Source organism: Pelophylax lessonae (genome assembly GCF_965119305.1).
Source record: "Pelophylax lessonae genome assembly, chromosome: 2".
NCBI lineage: Eukaryota > Metazoa > Chordata > Amphibia > Anura > Ranidae > Pelophylax > Pelophylax lessonae.
In genome coordinates, this window is record NC_138769.1 from 33,575,685 (window position 1) to 33,597,738 (window position 22,054).

Consider the following 22,054-nt stretch of genomic DNA (forward strand, 5'->3'; position numbering starts at 1 on the left):
CGGACAGATCGGACCCTTGACTGACATTTTTGACACTTTTGGGGGTACCAGTGACATTTCTACAGTAATCAGTGCTATATATATGCACTGTTACTGTAAAAATACACTGGTAGTGAAGGGGTTAACTTTATTTGAGAGGGAGGGGCTGTGTGTGTCCCTAGGGGCGTGATTCTAACTGTGATTGGCTGTGGCTTCAGCTGTATGTAGAGTGATCAACGGATCTACATAGTAGATCCACATGATCATCTCTCATACAGAGGGGAGAATGACAGGCAGCTTGTTTACACAAGCTGCCTGACATTCTCCCTCTCCCCCGCCGATCGCAGAGTGGCCGGCGGACATCAGGTCCGCCGGTCACACGCGCGGGGGGGGGGTCCGTGACCACGCGGGAGCGGGAGCGCGCCTCCAGCGGCACGCGCTCGCTCCCTAGACCCTCACAAGCTAGTGACGTAGCCCTACGTCACTTTGCCTGTGAGGGGCTGACCGCCGACGTAGATAGTCGTGCGGCGGTCGGCAAGTGGTTAAGCTTTTGATTCCTATGAAATTATTGAGATCACACTTGTATTTATTGTTTGTACACAATTTTACACATTTGCACAATTTTTAGCAAGCGCTGTAGATAGCCCTTACCAGGACTATTTTTTTCATATACAATTTTACACTACTGCTGCTGCTAACAATCACAGTTTGTCACAATATTTTATAAATTTTATAATTTTACTATTTAAATTATAAACTCCTGGGCGCGGGGAGTACACTTTTTTAAGTGTTACTTTCTATACATGATTAAGAGTAATGTTGGATTAAAAGCATATGTACCCTAACTGGGATAGTTTTGAAAAAAAGGTCAATTTTTCATGTAAAATCAGAATTTTTACTAAATTTTTAAGTGCTTTTTAAATGATTATGTTAAGGTACAATTAGCTTCATACTTTTAACTGTTAATCTGTGTTGTGCCTTTAATGTCCCACAATGCTTAGTCCTTTTTAATTCAAATAGGGATGTGGCACTTATAGGCCAATTTGATACCGCACAACACATGAAACATGGTGCAAGCCTTTTGTGCATTATAGAAAACAAAAATGACAAGTCCACCTTAAAGGCTCAGTCTATTTTTTTCCTAAAATGTATTTAAACACAGCAATACTGACATTATTGATCAATGTGCCCTTCTACTTTTTTCCATTAATTTAGGTGCAATGCACAGGTTCTTGCAGTGTTCACCCCCAGCCCCAGGCCTGTACAGAGGTATGAACCTTCTGTTATGGGGTCAGATTAAATGCAGCTGAGTTCTGAGTTCTTCTGCCACGCTGGTGGATGGAACTTGATGGAACTTGAAGGCAGGGGAGGACTGGGCCAGGGGGGCAACCGCCCCCCGGGCCGCTCTGCTGCCCCGTAAAAAGGCTGCACCACTTCTGCCACAGACATGCCTAAAGGATTCCTGGTGAAGAGAAGTAAAAATTCCCCACCATTAACCTACTGAGTGCAGGATTAAGATAAGGACAGAGCGCAGGCCTCGCCCCCCCCCCCCCCCGCATGAATGATGTAAACTGTGTCTGAGCAGAGGCCGGTTCCATGCCTCACTAGAGACTCTCCTCCCCCGCCTAGCCCCGAGTTTGGCCAGTGAGTAGAGAGTACCTGGAGTGGAGCTTCAGGATGATCCTGGGGGTCAGGAGGAGGCCGGGACGAGGGAGAGTAGGAGGAGGGCCGAATCCCTGACCCCTGGGCCGAAAGTTGCCAGTCAGCCCCTGCTTGAAGGAACTTTCATTCTTCATTCTCGGACTTGGATGGCTTGGCTATGTTGGCCCCCAGTATGACGCACCATGTGATTCAGGTAAGGGGGAGGGGGGCATGTCCTTTTTGAGGTCAAGGAATGCAACGTTTCACATTACACCCCAAATTTGAGTGGAACATCAAAATGGTCTAAAAGGTGGACTTAGCCTTTAATGTGCGTTGTTGTACCTTAACAGTTCATTCAAAATAAATTACCTACAATACAAAACAACATCAATCTGGTAATACCGCAATTAAACTTACGAACATTGCTGCAACGCACTAGAGTGAATGGGCCATTAGTCCCCCTTTTAGGTGCACCTGTATGCTATTGTGAGCAAGACGCAACTCTCAGCCTATCAATCTTCTAGGAAAAAGTCATAATAGTGATGTCACCAATTCCTAGCGATTTCATAGGCTACATTCCCCATATGACTGGTTCACGGCTCAGAATGAATTGTCTTTACAAATGTTCCGTGAAACATCAGCCCTGATGTGGTCTCCAACAAGATATGTGTTGGTGGAGCACTGGACCGCATAGGCAGATATGGAGATGAGTATTAAACTTTTAGAGACAACGCTCTGTCAACCGAGGTGTCCTAGAGGTACTCTGGAGTGGTTTGAAGGACCGTAAAAGAAAGAGAGCACCACAAAACTTGGAATAAGTCCAATAAGATTTTATTTTTCACAAGAAGAGGTCAACACTTCGGTGGCTCAGAACTCATTCTTTATCAGGGCTTGAATCAGTGGTGTATTTTGGTTTTGTGCTGCCCTAGGCAAGACTAAAATTGGGCGCCCCCCCCCCCTCCTCCTCCTCCTCCTATGTAAATTTGCCCCACTCCTTTTTTAACTGATGTGGCTCCCTCCAAAATTGAAGGACTACAAGTCCCAGCATTAACCCCTGAGATCTCATGAGAGGGGGGGGTGAAGGAGAGAGAGAGGGGGGTGGGTGAGGGGGGGGTGAGAGAGAGAGGGGGGATAAAAGAGAGAGAGCGAGAGGGGGGGTGAGAGAGGAGGGGTGAGAGAGAGGGGGTGAGAGAGAGAGAGGGAGGAGGGGTGAGAGAGAGGGGAGGTGAGAGAGGGGGGTGGGGAGAGAGAGAGGGGGGATAAAAGAGAGAGCGAGAGGGGGGATGAGAGAGGAGAGTTGGGAGAGGGGGGGTGAGAGAGAGAGGAGGGGGTGAGAGAGAGAGGGAGGAGGGGTAAGAGAGAGAGGGGGGTGAGAGAGCGAGAGAGAGGGGGATGAGAGAGAGGGGGGAATGAGGGAGGTGGCTCTAGCAACCAGTGGCTAATAGAGTCTCAGGTGGAGGGGGGCGGCTTTTTTGCTGCCCCCCTGCAAAGTGCCGCCCTAGGCCTAGGCCTTGTTGGCCTAGGCCAAAATACAGCACTGGCTTGAATTAGTAAATTAAAGATACTGGACAATACTTGCAAAGTGAAACAGTGCTCCAGGTCACCAGACTGAACCCCAACCCTGAAAAACCCTAACCTATTATCAGTTGACTTTCCAACTTTGCTGTCATCATTCAAACCCTGATGAATGGGGAGCTTTGAGCCCCCAAAACATGTTGGCTTCTTGACCTTTTGTTGCGAAAAAATGTAATCTTACTGGATTTATTCAAGGCTTGTGGAGCTGTCATCCTTTTACTGTACTTCTGATATAGTCTCTAGAAAGATTTTCTTTCCTTGGGGTTTGAAGTATTGATCGATGGCGGTTTTCCAAGTGTTTGATCTTCTGATATGTGAAATGGAGATAGAGTATAAAATTCAGCTCTGCAGCATCAGGTCAGTTCCGGTTGCATGGCCTGTAGTCTCTATAGCAAAACTAGTTATGTGTGAAAGTCCAGCTAATACTGTGGCTTTCCAATGTCCACTGTGATGTTTATGTAAAGGGGTTCGTGTTCCACCGACAGCAGCTTGTAGGAGCAGGAATTTAGACCGTCCGTCTTCCAGACCTTGGACACTTCCTTCAAGAGCTTCATTCTGTGTAAGAGAAAAGAGATTATGTGATATGGGGATTGAAGGAATGATTACCTCAATGACCAGATTAGAAAGATCTATGCCTCTGGTGCCCAACCTGTAGCCCCTTAGTATTTGTTGTGTGGCCCATCTTCTGAGGCTTGTCTCCAGGCTTTAACCACACAAGTATCATAGCCACAGTCCCTGCCCATCATTTTCTCTAGGCAAGCCATTCTCAAGCAAGGTTCTGTGGAAGTCTAAGGTTCCCCATAAGTTTTCTATAGGTTCTTTGAGCCGTGGCTGACTGACCTCTTCTCTGATGTTACCTGCATAGTTCCAGTGTCAACTCTTCTTGGAGAAGCCAGCGACATGACACCAAATTTTAGTAGTCTGTAAGAGTGGCATTCTTCCCACTGACCATCAATGGAGGGGCATTTTCCCAATGATTTCCTATGCATTACTTTAGACCCTGAAACGTATTTTATGGGTTGCTCTAGGGCAGGGGTCTCCAAACTTTCTAAACAAAGGGCCAGTTTATTGTCCTTCAGACCTTAGGAGGCCATTAGGAGTAGAAAATGTCCTGGTGTTGTTAACAACACCCTATTGTTTGCGTCAGTAGGAGGAATAGTCTCCCATCATTGGCGTCAGTGGAAGAAACAGTGTCCCATCATTTGTGCCAGTGGGAAGAATAGTGCCCCTTCATTGGTGTCAGTGGGAGGAATAGTGCCCCATCATTGGTGTCAGTGGGAGGAATAGTGCCCCATCATTGGTGCCAGTGGGAGGAATAGTGTCCCTTCATTGGTGCCAGTGGGAGGAATAGTGTCCCATCATTGGTGTCAGTGGGAGGAATAGTGTCCCATCATTGGTGCCAGTGGGAGGAATAGTGTCCCATCATTGGTGCCAGTGGGAGGAACAGTGTCCCATCATTGGTGCCAGTGGGAGGAACAGTGTCCCATCATTGGTGCCAGTGGGAGGAATAGTGCCCCAAAGGGCTGGATAAAGGCAAGCAAAGGGCCGCATCCGGCCCCCAGGCCACAGTTTGAAGACCACTGCTCTAGCGTATAAATGTTGGAAAAGGCTGCTCTAGGCCATATACATTCCCATTTTTGGGGGTAAAATATAAAAGATTATACTGCATTGAGTAGGTAGATACCTGTCAAGGCTTAGCACTGCATTCACCCATAAAACATCAAAAACGTTGATATTCACAGTTGTCCATAGGTGGCGTTTTATATAACCTTTATAGCTCATTTATTTATAATTAACCCTAAATAATGGCCCTACACTTATTACTCCAATTCTGTCAGGTTCGGCGATACTGAATATGTGTTACCCAATCACTGTTTACATATGAATGTGCATTGTAGGGGAGCATATTCATAGTTATGTGCATGGGGGTGGGGGGGCTTTAATTTTATTTTTTTTACTAGAATTCTTTACTTTTTCATTGTTTTTATTGCAGCCGTGAGCGGTTTTAACTCATGGAGCAAGTTTTTCAGTTTATAGATTCCCTTGCTGAGCAATTGGAGCCTGTGCTGTCCCTGCTTCTCTATGCATGTGAAGACACGCTTCCAGGAAGTTCAGGGAAGCGGCCCTGTGGTACCTGGAGCCAGCGGTCATTAACAGGAAACATGCACCCCTGGCCACAACTCATTCGCCTACTTCCCCCTTCTCCAAGAGGGTGATTGGATTCTGTGCTGTCCCTGCTTCTCTGTGCATGTGAAGGGCACAGAAAGAGCACGCCCAGGAAGTTCAGGGAAGTAGCCCTGTGGGACCTGGAGCCAGCAGTAGTGAAGGAACATGCAGTCCCAGTCACAACTCATTCCCCTGCTCTGCCCTCCTCCATGCAAATGAATGGAGCCTGTGCTGTCTTTGCTTCTCTGTGCATGGGAAGGGCACAGAAAAAGCGCATCCAGGAAGTTCAGGGAAGCGGCCCTGTGGGACCTGGAGCCAGTAGTGGTCAACAGGGAACATGCACTCCTGGCCACAACTCATTCCCCTCCTACCCCCTTCCTCCAAGAGAGTAATTGGAGCCCTGTGGGGCCTTAAGCCAGTAGTAGTGAACAAGGAACATGTAGTCCCAGTCACAACTCCCTGAACTTCTGGGAGCAAAGGACACGTGCTCCCAGAAGTTCAGGGAAGCGGCGCTGTGGGACCTGGAGTCAGCAGTAGTGAAGGAACGTGCAGTCCCAGTCACAGCCCATTCCCCAGCTCTGCCCTCCTCCATGCAAGTGATTGGAGCCTGTGCTGTCCCTGCTTCTCTATACATGTAAAAGACACAGAAAGCTTCTCTAAGTCGGAGGTCATGGGGGTTGCACTGACGCAGCCGGTGCGGAATACCCTGACCCAGGACTTCCCATTTAGATGGGCCACGGGGGGACTCCGGTACCTGGGCACCTGGATCTCCCCTAACCCGGCTGACCTGTTCCGCCTGAACTTCCCTCCACTCTTTGTGAATATCCGCGCGCTTCTCTCACGATGGTCCACGGGGCTCCATTCGTGGTTCGGGAGGTGCAACATCCTCAAAATGACGATACTCCCTAAATTGTTGTACTTGATGCAAGCACTTCCGATATCTATCCCGGCGGTCTTCTTCCAGAGGGTCGACTCCACTTTCACTCAATCTGTGTGGGCTGGCCGGAGGCCGCGCCTGGCTCGACGCTTCCTTGTGCTGCCCAAACGGCACGGCGGGGTGGCTCTGCCCGACGTCAAGCGATATTACCAGTCTGTGATGCTGACACGATGGATTGACTGGGCTTGGCATGCTGTCTTGAAGCAATGGGTCACTCTGGAAGCCTCTCTGTTCGACGTGCTATTGCTTAGAGCACCTTTGGTACCACAGGATCTGCCAGGGGAGGTCCGACAACATCCCTTGATTGGGCCGACGATTAGGACGTGCTCCTCCATCGTGTTAGATAAAGGACTGGCGAATGCAAAGGGGCCACTTTACCCGATTTTGGGGAACCCACGCTTCACCCCAGGCTGTGAGAGAGACAGGTTTGGTGAGCTGGTTCAGGGTGGCATCGTTCAGGCCTCCCATTTTATTCAGGATAATCAATGGTCCTCACTTTCTCAGCTCACCGCGCCAGATGGCAGGTATCGCCTGTCCAGGTGGCAGGCTCTACAATTACTCCATTTCCTTTGGGAACTGGGCCAAGCGTCGCTCTTCCAGAGGGACCTGCTACCTTTTGAGCTACTCTTGAGGACACAGGGGCACATGCCCCATGCACTCTCCCAGCTGTACTCGCTCCTGTCCCAACCCCCGGAGGACTTCGTCCTGCCAGGAATTCTCAAGTGGGAACGGGAACTTAATCAGAGTTTTACGGACTCACAACGACGCACCATTGTCCGATTCGCACTGAAGTCCTCCATCTGTACGCGTATCCAAGAGTCCAACTACAAAATCCTCACCCATTGGTATTACACTCCTGATAGACTCAGCCGCGTCTTTCCAGGCACCTCGGATGGATGCTGGCGGTGCCAGTCGGATAAGGGTACTATCTCTCACATCTTTTGGAGTTGCCCTAAGTTGGGCAACTTCTGGTCCGAAGTCCGCCGCATTACACAACGGATGACGGAAAGAGTTATCCCGGAAGACCCGGCGTTCTTCCTATTGCATTGTTCGGGCATGGCCCCGAAACGATATAAGCGCTCGGTGTTGCGTCATCTTTTGGACGCGGCAAAATCATGCGTTAGTTTGTGCTGGAAGAGCTCGACCCCTCCGACGATCTCCCTCTGGTTACAGAGGGTAAAATGGATTAACGAGTTGGAGGACCTGGTACTGACGGCAAGTGGACGGAGGGAGCAATACACTAAAACGTGGGCTTGCTGGAATGAGTTCATAATCTCGGATGATGGCCGAAGCTTGGGTTCGCCTCCCCAGCAGTAGTGGTCCGACTGGACTATTGAGTCGCCCGTGCGGGATTCACTTCATTTACCTTAGTCCCTCCCTACCCTGTTTACCCCCCCTACACCCCGCCCTTTCTCTACCTTTCTTCCCCCTTCTCTTCCCCTGGCTCCCCACTCTTTGCCACTCCTTGTGTTCTATTTTTGCCTACATTCCTTGTTTTCTCTAGTCCCCTCCTGATCCCCCTTTTTTATTTTGTATTTCCCAGTCCTTGTTTTTTTTTTTTTTTTCACACCCTCCCCCTGATAACAAGATATTACCGTAGTGTGCTTGACCCTGGGACGTACACGATATATTGATCAGCCTACACGCGTCAGTGTTGTTGGCCATCCCTACTTGCACTACATTTGGCTGTCTTTCAGGACACACGATCCTCGGTCATGTTATTAAGAAAGTGAAGGACTTATAATGCTATGGTTTTCCTGGTTCAACCTTTTCTACGAGACTATGTCTCTTGCACTTGTTAGCGACACTCTTGATCGATGTGTCGTATTTTGTTCGTTTATCTATTTCCTTACGCACTTTGTATTCTGTATTTGTATGTGTTCTCTATGCAAAACCAAAATAAAGAATTAAAAAAAAAAAAAAAAGACACAGAAAGCACACTTCCAGGAAGTTCAGGGAAGCAGCACTGTGGGACCTGGAGCCAGCAGTAGCGAAGGAACATGCAGTCCCAGTCGCAACCCATTCCCCTGCTCTCCCCTCCTCCATGCAAATAGATGGAGCCTGTGCTGCCCCTGCTTCACAGAAAGCACACTTCCAGGAAGTTCAGGGAAGTGGTGCTGTGGGACGTGGAGCCACCAGTAGTGAAGGAACATGCAGTCCCAGTCACAACTTATTCCCCTGCTCTGCCCTCCTCCATGCAAGTGATTGGAGCCTGTGCTGTCCCTGCTTCTCTATACATGTAAAAGAACCAAAAAGCACACTTCCGGGAAGTTCTGGGAAGCGGCCCTGTGGGACCTGGAGCCAGCAGTAGTGAAGGAACATGCAGTCCCAGTCACAACTTATTCCCCTGCTCTGCCCTCCTCCATGCAATTAATTGGAGCCTGTGCTGCCCCTGTATCACAGAAAGCACACTTCCAGGAAGTTCAGGGAAGCAGGCCTGTGGGACCTGGAGCCAGTAGCAGTTAACAGGCGCTCTGCAGCCAAGGCCACAGCTGATTCCCCTGCCCCCCCACTCCTGCCATTTTCAGTGAATCTGAGCTTACAAGCCCATGAGCAGAGCTGTGAAGGGGGGCAATAATTTTGCACCCTTGCATCAAAATTGCCTTTTAAATTTTGCAGCCAGCCAGAATCCGCAGCCTCCCCCTCTCCCCCCTCCTCCGCTGGCAGGGTCAGGGTTATATTATCTGACATTGCAGCTCATCTGATTCATCTTTGTTCCCGGATATTGTCAGGAAATGCCGTATCAGTCCACACATTCCCTGAGAAGAGACTCCGCCAGACGCTGGAGAGGAGAATCCAATCGCTGCTCACATCTCACAATGATAATCTGACACCACATAAAGGGGCAACTCCCGGGATCAAAGGGAGATCAATCCGTGATTGGTCAATGCTGTCCGGGGAGATATCCTACCCCATGGCTTAAAGAGGCCCAGTCACCCGACCATTTATTTCATCAACAATCTTTCTATGAGATTATATATACATGTAACCACTTCAGCCCCAAAGAGTTACCCCCCCCTCCCCCTTTAGGACCAGGCCATTTTTTGCGTTACTTTAACCACTTCAGCCCCGGAGGGATTTGCCCCCTTAATGACCAGGCTATTTTTTGCGATTCGGCACTGCGTTAATTTAACGGACAATTGCGCGGTCGTGCGACGCTGTACCCAAATAAAATTGCTGTCCTTTTTTCCCCACAAACAGAGCTTTCTTTTGGTGGTATTTGATCACCTGTGTGATTTGTATTTTTTGCGCTATAAACAAAAAAAGAGCAACAATTCTGAAAAAAAAAAAAAAAAATATATATATATATATATATATATATATATATATATATATATATATACATACACACACATATACACATTTCCCTTTCTGCTATATAACATTCCCAATAAAATAAATGTAAAAATCACAATTTTTACATCATTTTAGGCCAATTTGTGTTCTGCTACATATTTTTGGTAAAAAAAATCCAAAATAATCGTATTTTGATTGGTTTGCTTCTACAAACTAGGGGAAAGATTTATGTCATGTTTATTTTTTTTTACTAGTAATTGCGTCGATCTGCGATTTTTAGCGGGACTGCGACATTGCATATATAATATAAAATATATAATATATATAAATATATATATCTGGATTGGTAAATATGTAAAAGAATGCATATATATATATATATATATATATATATATATATATATATATATAATCTATACACACTATATATATATATATATATCATTTTTTTTATTCTTTTCTTAGGCTGGTGGCAGGGTCTCTTTAAAGAAGTCCTTTAATGTGTATGCAAATCCAAAACCTCTTTTTTATCTTTTAAATTAAGGTAAGTCAGGATTAGAACCCCTATCAGGTTATTGTTTGATGCCTGTGTCCAGCAAGGAAAATATCCTTTCACTTCCTGAGCTGGAGATCCAACAGGAAATGAGAGGAAAGTTAACAGAATTCCCATGTTAGAGAGTTGTCACAGAAACAGGTGTCCCCAATGGGGGAATTCGCCTCACTTCCTGCCCTGGTGACAGCTCAAAATGTTTGGATTTACCTTCATTTTCAGTCATGGTGACAATTGTCCCCAGGAGAAATGGAGAGGGTAAATCTCTCTAGCGGGACATAGAGAAATAAAGACCAGACAGAGGTTTTATTCCTTTAAAGTTTTGTAATTACAAATACTCTAAAAAGTCAGGGGTTCAGTTAAAGCGGTATTAAACCTAAAACCAAAAACGTAACATATTGCAGCTTACCAATGATTAGATGTAGTGGCTGCATTCGTTTTCTTTTTTTTAGGCTTTTTTACCTGGTGTGGTGATCTGGCCGGTAACACAGCTCCTGTATTGGTGAGACACAACTCTGGAGGAATGAGAACAGGAGGCACAGCATACTGCAGCATTGTCCGTCTTGGGGGTGGGTAGTGTTGGCCATTCACTTGAATGGGCTACCCTATGCGCATTTGTCATGGCGAAGAAGCTCAGTGACCCAAATTTTGGCCCTGAGCCAGGCATGATTTTTCACGCACATTTTGTCACACAACAATTGTGTCAAAATCAAAGTTGCGGCAAATTGGAATTTGCGAATGTGGCCTAATGCAGACATAGAAAGGTGACCACGGAATGTAGTAATTGGCTGGAACACTCAGAGGGGATAATGAGGTCCAAGTATATAAGGTTACAATGTATCTCCAGCTCACCTCCTGGTGTTGACCTCGTTTCCGGAGTCCCTGGTGTGGAAGACCATGGTGTATCGGGCGATCTCCGGGGGTGGCCGGACCACTGTCATCCTATTATAGGTCACCCTGAAAATAAAAATGAACACTGGGTTTAAATAATGACCTAAGTTACAACTATGAGCATATCATACCAGCAGCCACATACATGGTCACCGAAAGTGAAGACTTTAGAACTGCATATGTGGACAAAAAAACATCTCTTGCCTCTCTAAAATCAGAATTGTGCCCATTCCATTGTGCCCATTCCATTGTGCCCATTCCATTGACCGTCTGCCTTTTATAGAAACGGGGCTGGTGGTGGGCAGGACTATCTGCAAGTCACCCCAGTCATCCCAGTGTAAGGTGCAGGCCATAGATAAACTACAACTCCCAACCTGTGTGGTCAGCATTGTTACCTATGAACTATATACACTAGATTGCCAAAAGTATTGGGACGCCTGCCTTCACACGCACATGAACTCCCATCCCAGTCTTAGTCCGTAGGGTTCAATATTGAGTTGGCCCACCCATTGCAGCTATAACAGCTTCAACTCTTCTGGGAAGGCTGTCCACAAGGTTTAGGAGTGTGTCTATGGGAATGTTTGACCATTCTTCCAGAAGCGCATTTGTGAAGTCAGGCTCTGATGTTGGAGAGAAGGCCTCCGCTCTAATTCATCCCAAAGGTGTTTTACCGGGTTGAGGTCAAGACACTGTGCAGGCCAGTCAAGTTCCTCCACCCCAAACTCTCTCATCCATGTCTTTATGGACCTTGCTTTGTGCACTGGTGCGCAGTCATGTTGGATCAGGAAGGGGCCATCCCCAAACTGTTCCCACAAAGTTGGGAGCATGAAATTGTCCAAAATGTCTTGGTATGCAAACACCTTAAGTGTTCCCTTCACTGGAACTAAAGGGCCAAGCCCAACCCCTGAAAAACAATCCCACACCATAATAAAATATTGAATATCAGTTCTAGAGACCACCAACACCATAATCCCCCATCCACCAAATTATTTGGACCAGTGCACAAAAGCAAGGTCCATAAAGACATGGATGAGGGAGTTTGGGGTGGAGGAACTTGACTGGCCTGCACCGAGTCCTGACCTCAACCCCATAGAACACCTTTAGGATAAATTAAAGCGTCCAACATCAGTACCTGACCTCACAAATCCGCATCTGGAAGAATGGTCAAACATTCCCATAGACACACTCCTAAACCTTGTGGACAGTCTTCCCAGAAGAGTTGAAGCTGTTATAGCTGCAAAGGGTGGGCCAACTCCATATTGAACCCTACGGACTAATACTGGGATGCCATTAAAATTCATGTGTGTGTAAAGACAGGCGTCCCAATACTTTTGGTAATAGTGTGTGTGTGTGTGTATGTATATATATATATATATATATATATATATATATATATATATATATATATATATATATGTATATATACACACCCACATATCTATCTATACAGTATATATTATATATATATTATATATATATATCCACACACACATACACAGTATATATAAACTATTTTTATTTATTATTTATACATAATTATTTTTTAAATATAAATGATAGAAGAGACAACATGCACATGTCCTACTTGTTAAAATCATAAGGAAAGCACATTTACAATTTCTTAGCTGCTTATAAAACATCATTGATTTTACAATCTCACAGTATTATGGCGATCATAGTTTATCTTAGATACAAGTAGGATGATTTCTGTCAGAGGATGATTAAAGTTCACTTTTTCAGAGCTGTATATGCAGTTCCAGCCATAGATAACAGAAGATAATCTTTATTTGCTCAGTAAATGCATTATTATGTATAGCAGTAATGAGGTTGGTATGCTATGATTATTCTGAGTGTTCCCACCTTTGATCCTTTTTCTCTCCCCATGGTGTGTGACCTGTGACATGAAATGGTCTTCCACAACCTCACCTTAGTGGCAGAGTTTGGCTGTTCCTCACCCTGTTTTATGTCTTGCTCACTTTGCATTTTGAAAATTGATAAAAAAAAAAACAATTAGGCCCCTTTCACACATACGGTCCGTTCAGTTCATCAGTTCAGTCACGTCAAAATGTATGTTTTTTATCAATTTTTCATCCGTTTTTCGTCCCTTTTCATCCATTTTTCGTCCGTTTTCTTTACATCCACTACCAATGCAAAAACCGATGAAAAATGGACCGCCTAATGCCCCTTTCACACATACAGTCCATTTGTCCGTTTTTCATCCATCCGTTGACGGATGAAAAACGGACATCAATGCATCTCTATGTAAAAACAGATAACAACGGATGATCATCCGTTAACATCCATTTTTTATCCGCTTCCGTCAATGTCCGTTTTTTGGAACGGATGAATGCCCTATTTTTTATCCGTCAAATAACCGAATCGGACGAAAAACGAATGTAAACGGACAAACGGTCTTTTTTTCATCCATTTTTGCATTGGTAGTGAATGTAAAAAAAATGGATGAAAACTGACGGAAAATGGATGAAAACTGACGAAAAACGGATGAAAAATGGATGAAAAATGGATGAAAAATGGATGAAAAATGGATGAAAACTGACGAAAAATGGATGAAAAATGTATGAAAAACGGATGAAAAATTGATGAAAAACGGATGAAAAACGGATGAAAAAATTGATAAAAAATGGATGAAAAAACGGATGAAAAATGGATGAAAAAACAGATGAAAAAAACGGATGAAAAATGGATGAAAAACGGATGAAAAATGGATGAAAAAAGGATGAAAACTGACGAAAAACGGATGAAAAATGCATGAAAAACGGATGAAGAATTGATGAAAAACGGATGAAAAACAGATGAAGAATTGATGAAAAACGGATGAAAAACAGATGAAGAATTGATGAAAAACGGATGAAAAATGGATGAAAAACGGATGAAAAATGGATGAAAAACGGATGAAAACTGACGAAAAATGGATGAAAAACGGATGAAAAATGGACGAAAAACTGATACATTTTGATGTGACTGAACTGACGAATGGACCGTATGTGTGAAAGGGGCCTTAAAATGAGAGAGGGAGAAAGAGAAGGAAGGAGCGAGAGAGAGAAAAAAAGAGTGAGGGAAAGATCAAGAACAAGAGCGAGAGTGAGCGAAAGAAAAATGAATCTATCTAACACATCTGCTTCTCCTTTGATAAAGATTATATTTTTCACTGAAACTGCATACAAGTGGACTTTGTTCCAGAGAACGCACTGGATGAAATTTATTGAGGTTTTCCATGTAACTAGGAGATTGTCAAATCTATGATGTTTGATAAGCAGCTAAGAGAATGTAAAAAGGATTCTCTCTCTTTTTACGTTCATTACATTTTTATTGTTTTTAATACAAAGATCAGAATAATGACAATATAACGCAATCTGTACTCGGACATGAAACAGGTGTCTAAACAGAGAAACGCAATTTCCAATATAAAACCTTGGTGTAAGAGTCAGCAGGTGGCAAAGGTAATTGGTTCTATTAATAGGATATATTATCTTGCTCTTACATTGGATTAGGATGACCAGACGTCCCCGATTTCCAGGGACAGTCCCCGGACTGAGGACACTGTCCCCCGGGCCAAGTCTGTCCCCGGTTTTGTCCCCGGATTTGGCAGAATGGATTTGAATTTTGCCGCCCCATCCCTCCATACCTCCCTTTTTAGCCTGATTGTACTCTTATAACAGTTACCTATTTTAATATTTGATTATCTATGTTCCAAAGGTATCCTACGTGTTGTTACCAAGCAATCTTTTACTCTTCTGAATTGTTAATTTATATTGTTATTGTTAAACCAAAATTCTTTGGTAAGAATAAAATACAAAATATTCATTGAATAGTTTTTACCTTCTTAATATTCGGTAGTAATATCCCCAAAAATTCTAAGAAGTATCTTTTTTTTTTTTTTTTTAACTCATGGACAAAATGTGAGGAATAACATATATATCATACAATTGTTCCATAAACACATACACAATCCTAAAGAACGGTGGGACTTTTAGGGCCAATGTGGGAGGGATGATCACAAATAGAGCCAAAATATTTTCATAAAAACATATTTATTAACCACTTCCCGCCCGCCCTATTACAGATTGACGGCGGGAATGTGGTTGTATTATCCTGACCGGACGTCATATGACGGCGGCAGGATAATACAGCTCTGCGCCCCCCCCCCGGGGGCGCGCAGAGCGGCGATCGGTGATGCGAGGTGTCAGCTTGACACCCTGCATCTCCGATCTCGGTAAAGAGTCTCTGACGGAGGCTCTTTACCATGTGATCAGCCGTGTCCAATCACGGCTGGTCATATAGTAAACAGGAACAGCCGTTGATCGGCTTTCCTTAGTTCGTGCCTGACAGGCACGAGTAAAGGAGCGCCGATCGGCGGCTCCCCTGACAGGGGGGGGGGGGGTCGGCATTGGTAATCAGATCATTGATTACCAGTGCAGAACCTCGGGGGGGATGCCACTAGAACCACCAGGGATGCCCACCCATGACCCCAGGGATGCCCACCCATGACCCCAGGGATGCCCACTATGGCCACCAGGGATGGCAATCAGGGCTCAGGGAGCCCCCCATTGCCCTCCCCATCAGTGCTGCCCACCAGAGCCCTCCATATCAGTGCTGCCCACAAGTGCCCATCATTGCCATCTTTCAGTGTCTCCCACCAGTGCCCATTATTGCCCACCAGTGCCGCCTATCAGTGCCCATTAGTGCCCATCAGTGCCGCCTGTCATTGCCGCCCATCAGTGCCCACCAGTGCCGCCTATCAGTGCCCATTAGTGCCACCTATCAGTGCCCATCAGTGCCACCTATCAGTGTCCATCAATGCCGCCTATCAGTGCCTAGCAGTGCCACCTATCAGTGCCCACCAATGCTGCATATCTGTGCTACCTATCAGTGCCACATATCAGTGCCTATCAGTGCTGCCTATCAGTGCCACCCCATCAGTGCCACCCCATCAGTGCCACCCCATCAGTGCCACCCCCATCAGTGCCTGTCAGTGCAGTCTCATCAGTGCTCATCAGTGCAGGAAAAAACTTATTTATTTACAAAATTGTATAACATAAACAAAAATTTTTTTTTTTTTCAAACTTTTCGGTCTTTTTTTATTTGTTTAGCAAAAAGGAAAAAACCCACAGGTGATCAAATACCACCAAAAGAAAGCTCTATTTGTGGGGGGAAAATGACATAAATTTGGTGTAGGTACAGTGTTGCATGACCGCGCAATTGTCATTCAAAATGCAACAGCGCTAAAAGGGGAAAATTGGCCTGGGCAGGAAGGGAGGAAAGTGCCCGGTATTGAAGTGGTTAAGTAATTAAAATGTGCACATATATAAAAAATATAAGAACATGTTCCCTATGGGAACGCTGATACAACATACACTGCATTTATAGTTTGAGGAAAATCTGCTTATAAAATAGTTTACCATTTGCCAATAAAAAAAAAAAAAAATTTGTCCCCCGGATTAAATTTTAAAAATCTGGTCACCTTATATTAGATCCTAAACTCTGCTTACTGGGCTGGCTAGATGAAGTACTATACACGCCACACACATTCATAGCAATTATTAGAGTCCTGTTTATTGCCCCGAAACTTATAGCACAGAAGTGGCTCTCTACAACGCCTCCCTCCCATGAAGATTGGGTTACCACTGTTATTATGGGTCTGATAAGGGAGAAATTAGTTTACCAGCACAGGGGTAGCCCAACAAAATTTGAACAAATCTGGGATGCCTGGCTAGGTACCTCTGGACTGGCCCCACTACAACTAGCCCAAAATAAAATCCTTGTTTTGGTGGAAGAGTTTCCTCTGGCCTGGTGTAACATGGTAACGGGTAACTTAATTTGGGATTTTAACCCTTAGCGTATTTCGCAGCTTTGTAAACTTATACCCCTCTATATCTATTGTACCTAGATATAAAGAGGTTGTTTTTTTTTTTTTTTCTTTTTTAATTTTACAGAACATAGGAGTTTATGGTTTGAATACATTTTGGTTTTCTTTTTCTTCCTTTTTGTTCCCCTTTCTTGGTTGTTTTAAGGGGAGTAGGAGGAGGAAGGGGGGGTTGGCGAAAGAGAGATTGAGATTCTTATGCATGCTATTCCCACTGCTGGAACTATATTTTGACGAATTACATTATCTGTTATGTATAGTTCTATGCACAAATATGATCCATCAATCTCTTATCATGTATGTTTGAAAAGTCTTAATAAAAATGATCTGATAAACAAAAAAAAAAAAAAAAAGTAGAAGGAGGTCAATGGGTGAGTACCCAAGACCATGGACAAATAAAAGATACATGGGAAAAAAATAATTGGCATCACATTCACATTTCCGGTGAACACTATGTATGAGATGGTCTGCATACAGTCCTAAACCGTATATACCGGCGTATAAGACGACTTTTTAACCTTAAAAACACCCCCCAAAAATCAGGGGGGTCATCTTATATGTGGAGTATAAATTGTGAGGACTACTTTACATAGTTAGTTTGGGCCAATCTGGCCCAAAAATGAACATCCCTAATCTCTCAGCCCGCTGAATGTGCTGTAATACTCTATGTATCGTAGCTTCGCTACATACAGTATAGCGTGCTGAGCCAATCACAGTGAGCAATGTATTCTATTAATGAATACAAAACCTGCTCGGATTGGCCAAGTCAGAGAGGCGGGCTGATGGTGTTACCACCTCTGACTCAGCCAATCCGAGCTGGCTTTAAATTTATTATACCAACGTGAAGACCGTACATCGGGGCAAGACAGAACTCTTTACCACCCACACAAGCCAAACAAACCTCTTGCCAAATTTGAGTACTATGTGGTTTTTAGCACCATCCAGAGCAGCCTGATACTCTCCTAGGAGAACGAGTGTGGACGCCAAAAGGCCAAAATTTTAAACATTGTTGTATTAGAATACATCGCTCGCCATGATTGCCTCAGCAAGGTATACTGTATGTAGCCAAAGCTACGGTACATACAGTATTCCCGCTAGTGATCGACTGATATTGGTTTTCGTTGCCAATACCAATATTTTGGCCAATGGATATCGGTATCGGCCGACATTTTTGTAAATTTTTTTTTTTTTTGACAGGTACTTTTGTGGAGGGATCTGGGGGTCTAAAATACCCCAAACCCCTCCTCTACACTTAAAAGCATTCAAAACCCCAAGTTTGGCTGTTTTGAATGCTGTCATTTTTTTTAATCTAGCGCCAGACAGTACCCGGAAGTGATGTCACTTATGACATCACTTCCGGGTTTTTACATGGAGACCCGATCAGAGCTGAATGCGGCTTTGATCGGGTCTTTAGCGGCCGTGCCCGGGTCTCCTGGTGGGATGGGAGACCCGGGCGAGCCGCGGAAGGCGGCGGGGGGGGCCTCCCCTCCTGCTCCTTGTAATGACAGCCGAGCAGCTTCTCCGCCGCATTGGTTGTCATTACAAGACAGCCGACCGTCGGCTATGGACGCCGGTACCGGGGTGATGCCTCTAGCTGCAGGCATCACTCCGGTACAGCACTTTCCTGAAATATCGTCAAGATCGGTAACCTCAGGGGCCGATTCCGATATATCGTGGAAAGTGCATATAGGCCCTCGATATATTGGCTTTGCCAATAATCGGTCGATCCCTAATTCCCGCACATCCAGCGGGTTGAGAGATTAGGGAAGTTCGTTTTGGGCTAACAGATTAGTGGGTATAAACGGCCGAAGGGGGGTAGTCTTATATGGCGAGTATAGCCCAAAACCTATATTTTAACAGGAAAATTAGGCGATCGTCCTATACGCCCAGTCTTATACGGTAAGTCCATTGGACACCATCAACATTACAGTAAAAAAAAAACAAACATGGCTAACCTTTAAGAAAGGACAACTAGAAGTCTAGAGATAGGGGGAAGAAAAAGGAGGGGGGAAAAGGGGAAAGGAGAAAAAAAAAAGGGATAAAGTCAGGGAGAAAAAAAAATTCCTAAGACACAGAGGGTTCTCCCTTTTTAACAACTCAGATATATGCAGATCTTCACTGCGGTTTTAAAAAATGTAGGAAAAACAAAATTTTTTTTTTTTTTTTTATATATGTGTCAATAAATAATGTGCGGATATTAAAAAATATCTCCATTTTTCTTCAGGATTTGAATAGTTTGTCGGGAATTTATTCTTGTAACTGTAAATGTACTAGCAGGTCTTCTTAATTTACCAGCCCTGTCCTTCCATAACCTCCCATGGCCCGAGCCCAGTCCAATCATCTGAGATCCGTACGTCTTGTGGGATTAATGGCCAGTTATTAGGTAATCAGTTTTCTGCCTGAACATGTTCTCTATTCATCCAGGGACAATGTGGACTGTTCATGGACTGATTTCTCATACTGATAAGGCGTCCTCATTTCTCATAGAGGCATTTTACCTTCCACAATCAACATTTATTTCATCGGGTGCTCAAAACAGATAGAAGGCAGGAAAGAGGATTTTGATGCCCCCCTGCCTAGACAGAAGAGACAATTAACATACGTGGATTTATGGCTAAAAAGTTTTGGGAGCTTTTTTAACCACTTGCCGACTGCCTAACGACGATTTACGTCGGCAGTCAGCCCCTCACAGGCAAAGTGACGTAGGTCTACGTCGCTAGCCTGTGAGGGTCTAGGGAGCGAGCGCGCGCCCCCGGAGGCGCGCTCCCGCGTGGTCACGGACCCCCCCCGCGCGTGTGACTGGCGGACCCCATGTCCGCCGGTCACTCTGCGATCGCCGCTGCAGAGGGAGAAAGTCAGGCGGCTAGTGTAAACAAGCCGCCTGTCATTCTCCCCTGTGTAGAAACAATGATCACACGGTTCTACTATGTAGAACCTTTGATCATTGTTCCTACAGCCCAAGCCACAGCCAATCACAGTTAGAATCACGCCCCTAGGGACACACACAGCCCCTCCCTCTCAAATTAAGTTAACCCCTTCACTACCAGTGTATTTTTACAGTAACAGTGCATATGTTTAGCACTGATTACTGCAGTAATGTCACTGGTAACCCCAAAAGTGTCAAAAATGTCAGTCAAGGGTCCGATCTGTCCGCCCCAATGTCGCAGTCCCGCAAAAAAAAAAATCGCAGATCGCCGCCATTACGATTAAAAAAAAAAACAACAAAAATTACAAAAATCTTTCCCTTTGTTAGTAAACACGATAACTTTTGCGCAAACCAATCAAAATACGCTTTTTGCGATTTTTTTTACCAAACATATGTAGCATAAAACAAATTGGCTGAAAATGTTAAAAAATTTTGATTTTTACATTTTTTTTGGGGAATTTCATATAAAAAAAATGTTAAATTGTCCGTTAAAGTCATGCAGTGCCGAATCACAAAATACCCCCTGGTCAGGAAGGGGGTAAAATCTTCCGGGGCTTAAGTGGTTAAAGGAACGAGACATAAAATAAAGCTGGTGTATAAAGAGCTGACTTTGTCTCGGACTCTACTTCTCTAATTCTACTGGACTTAAATTGAGTCCTCCTTTTGCCTAACAAAGACACTGAGTGCTGGATCTCCTGTTCACATGGACCTTGAGTATATACCTGGAGGTCTTCAGAACCACCCACTTCTGAGTAGTATCAGGACTGGCATCTCTGATTGCAAGGAGGCATGATGAAGTCATGCATCCTAGAACTGATAAGAGGCTGGGCAAAGGTTGTGGAATTCTTTGCATTTCAGAATTTTCTATTTATATTGTAGATTTCTGGGTCTCCCCAGCTGTGGATCAACACAGGGACTTCATATTTAAAACTGAAGACGGCGCTGAGTGGCTTTGTAGAGAAACAAAGAGAGAGAGAGAAGGAAAAAGCCCCCCAGGGTTTTTTTTAGCAGCAAATAACAGTAAGACAATAGGTACAGACGTCTGTCTATATCAAAGTAATAATAGTAGTATCCGGTGAATTTCAAAGGATGTTTATGGGTGGTATTGAAGTGTGGGGAGGAGCATTCCCCCATCAGCCAGCGTTCCAAAGCATATAGACAGACGTCTTGTCCCCGACATTTTTATGAATTTTCTAGAATTTTTTATGTGCTTTATTTACCCAATAGTCCCAATACCCTCCTTTTTTATTTTAAGAATTACGGATGGAAGTACCTATCTAGGTGCTTAATTTAAAGTCCCAAATGCCCCCCCTTTTTCAGTTTACAAGACTTGGTCATTACTGATCACAGATGCTCTCAATCAAATCTGACAGAGCTTGAGCTGTTTTGCAAAAAAGAATGGCAAAAAATGTCATACCCCACTAGTTATGCAAAGCTGGTAGAGACATACCCCAAAAAAACTGGTGGCTGTTCTACAAAGTATTGACTCGGGGGGCTGAATACAAATGCATGCAACATTTTTCACATATTTATTTGTAAAAAAATAAATAAAAAAAAAATGTATAATTTTCCTTCCACTTCACAATTATGTGCCACTCTGTGTTGGTCTATCACAGGCATGTCCAACCTGCGGCCCGTGGCTGCCAACTACTGCATTCTGGAAGTTGTAGTCCATGCGCGCTCAAGCTACCAGTGAGCAGAGAACTTAGAGCAGCGCAGCTAGCAAACTACAACTCCCGGATCTTGGAGGCAATCAGAGGAAGGGCACGCCAGGGAGTCGGGACGCATTTGACTGGCTTGGGCTGCTGGGCTGGCTGCAACTGTACTTGACCCCAGGACAGGAGCATCTAACCCCCCCCCCCCCCCCCAGGATTGGAGGAGGCTGTGTGAGTACCTGGAACTGAGCTGGCAGCTGGTATCACTGATGTGAGAGATCCTGACATCCCCAGCTGACCCCTACATGATCATCCTATCTATCTCCCCCCCCCATTTACCCTGCCCCAGTGCCCACCCAGTAACCTCAAAATAGCCCTCAGCACTGTGGGTCCTACTGGGAGATGGCCATGGCATGTGGGTCCAGCTGGCCTCTAGCCACGGCCTGTGGGTCTTGCTGGTCACTGATCTGTGGGTCCTGCTGAATGCTGGCCTGCGGGTCCTGCTGGACGCTGGCCCGTGGGTCCTGCTTGCCACTGACTTGTGGGTCCTGCT

At 44.9% G+C, this 22,054-nt stretch overlaps 1 protein-coding gene across 2 annotated transcripts in view; it reads right to left on the reverse strand.

The window, feature by feature from the left end:
• Positions 1-3,252: 3,252 nt before the first annotated feature.
• The window catches only part of B4GALT4 (beta-1,4-galactosyltransferase 4), a 146,853-nt gene continuing 128,051 nt past the window's right edge, over positions 3,253-22,054 (reverse strand). For both annotated transcript variants that reach the window (XM_082244601.1, XM_082244602.1), the window contains exons 6-7: positions 10,998-11,102; positions 3,253-3,750 (exon numbers count right to left, since the gene is read on the reverse strand). In XM_082244601.1, coding sequence (XP_082100727.1) covers positions 3,615-3,750; positions 10,998-11,102 — 241 coding nt within the window. In that variant the 3' untranslated portion in view covers positions 3,253-3,614. The remainder of the gene's footprint in view (positions 3,751-10,997; positions 11,103-22,054) is intronic.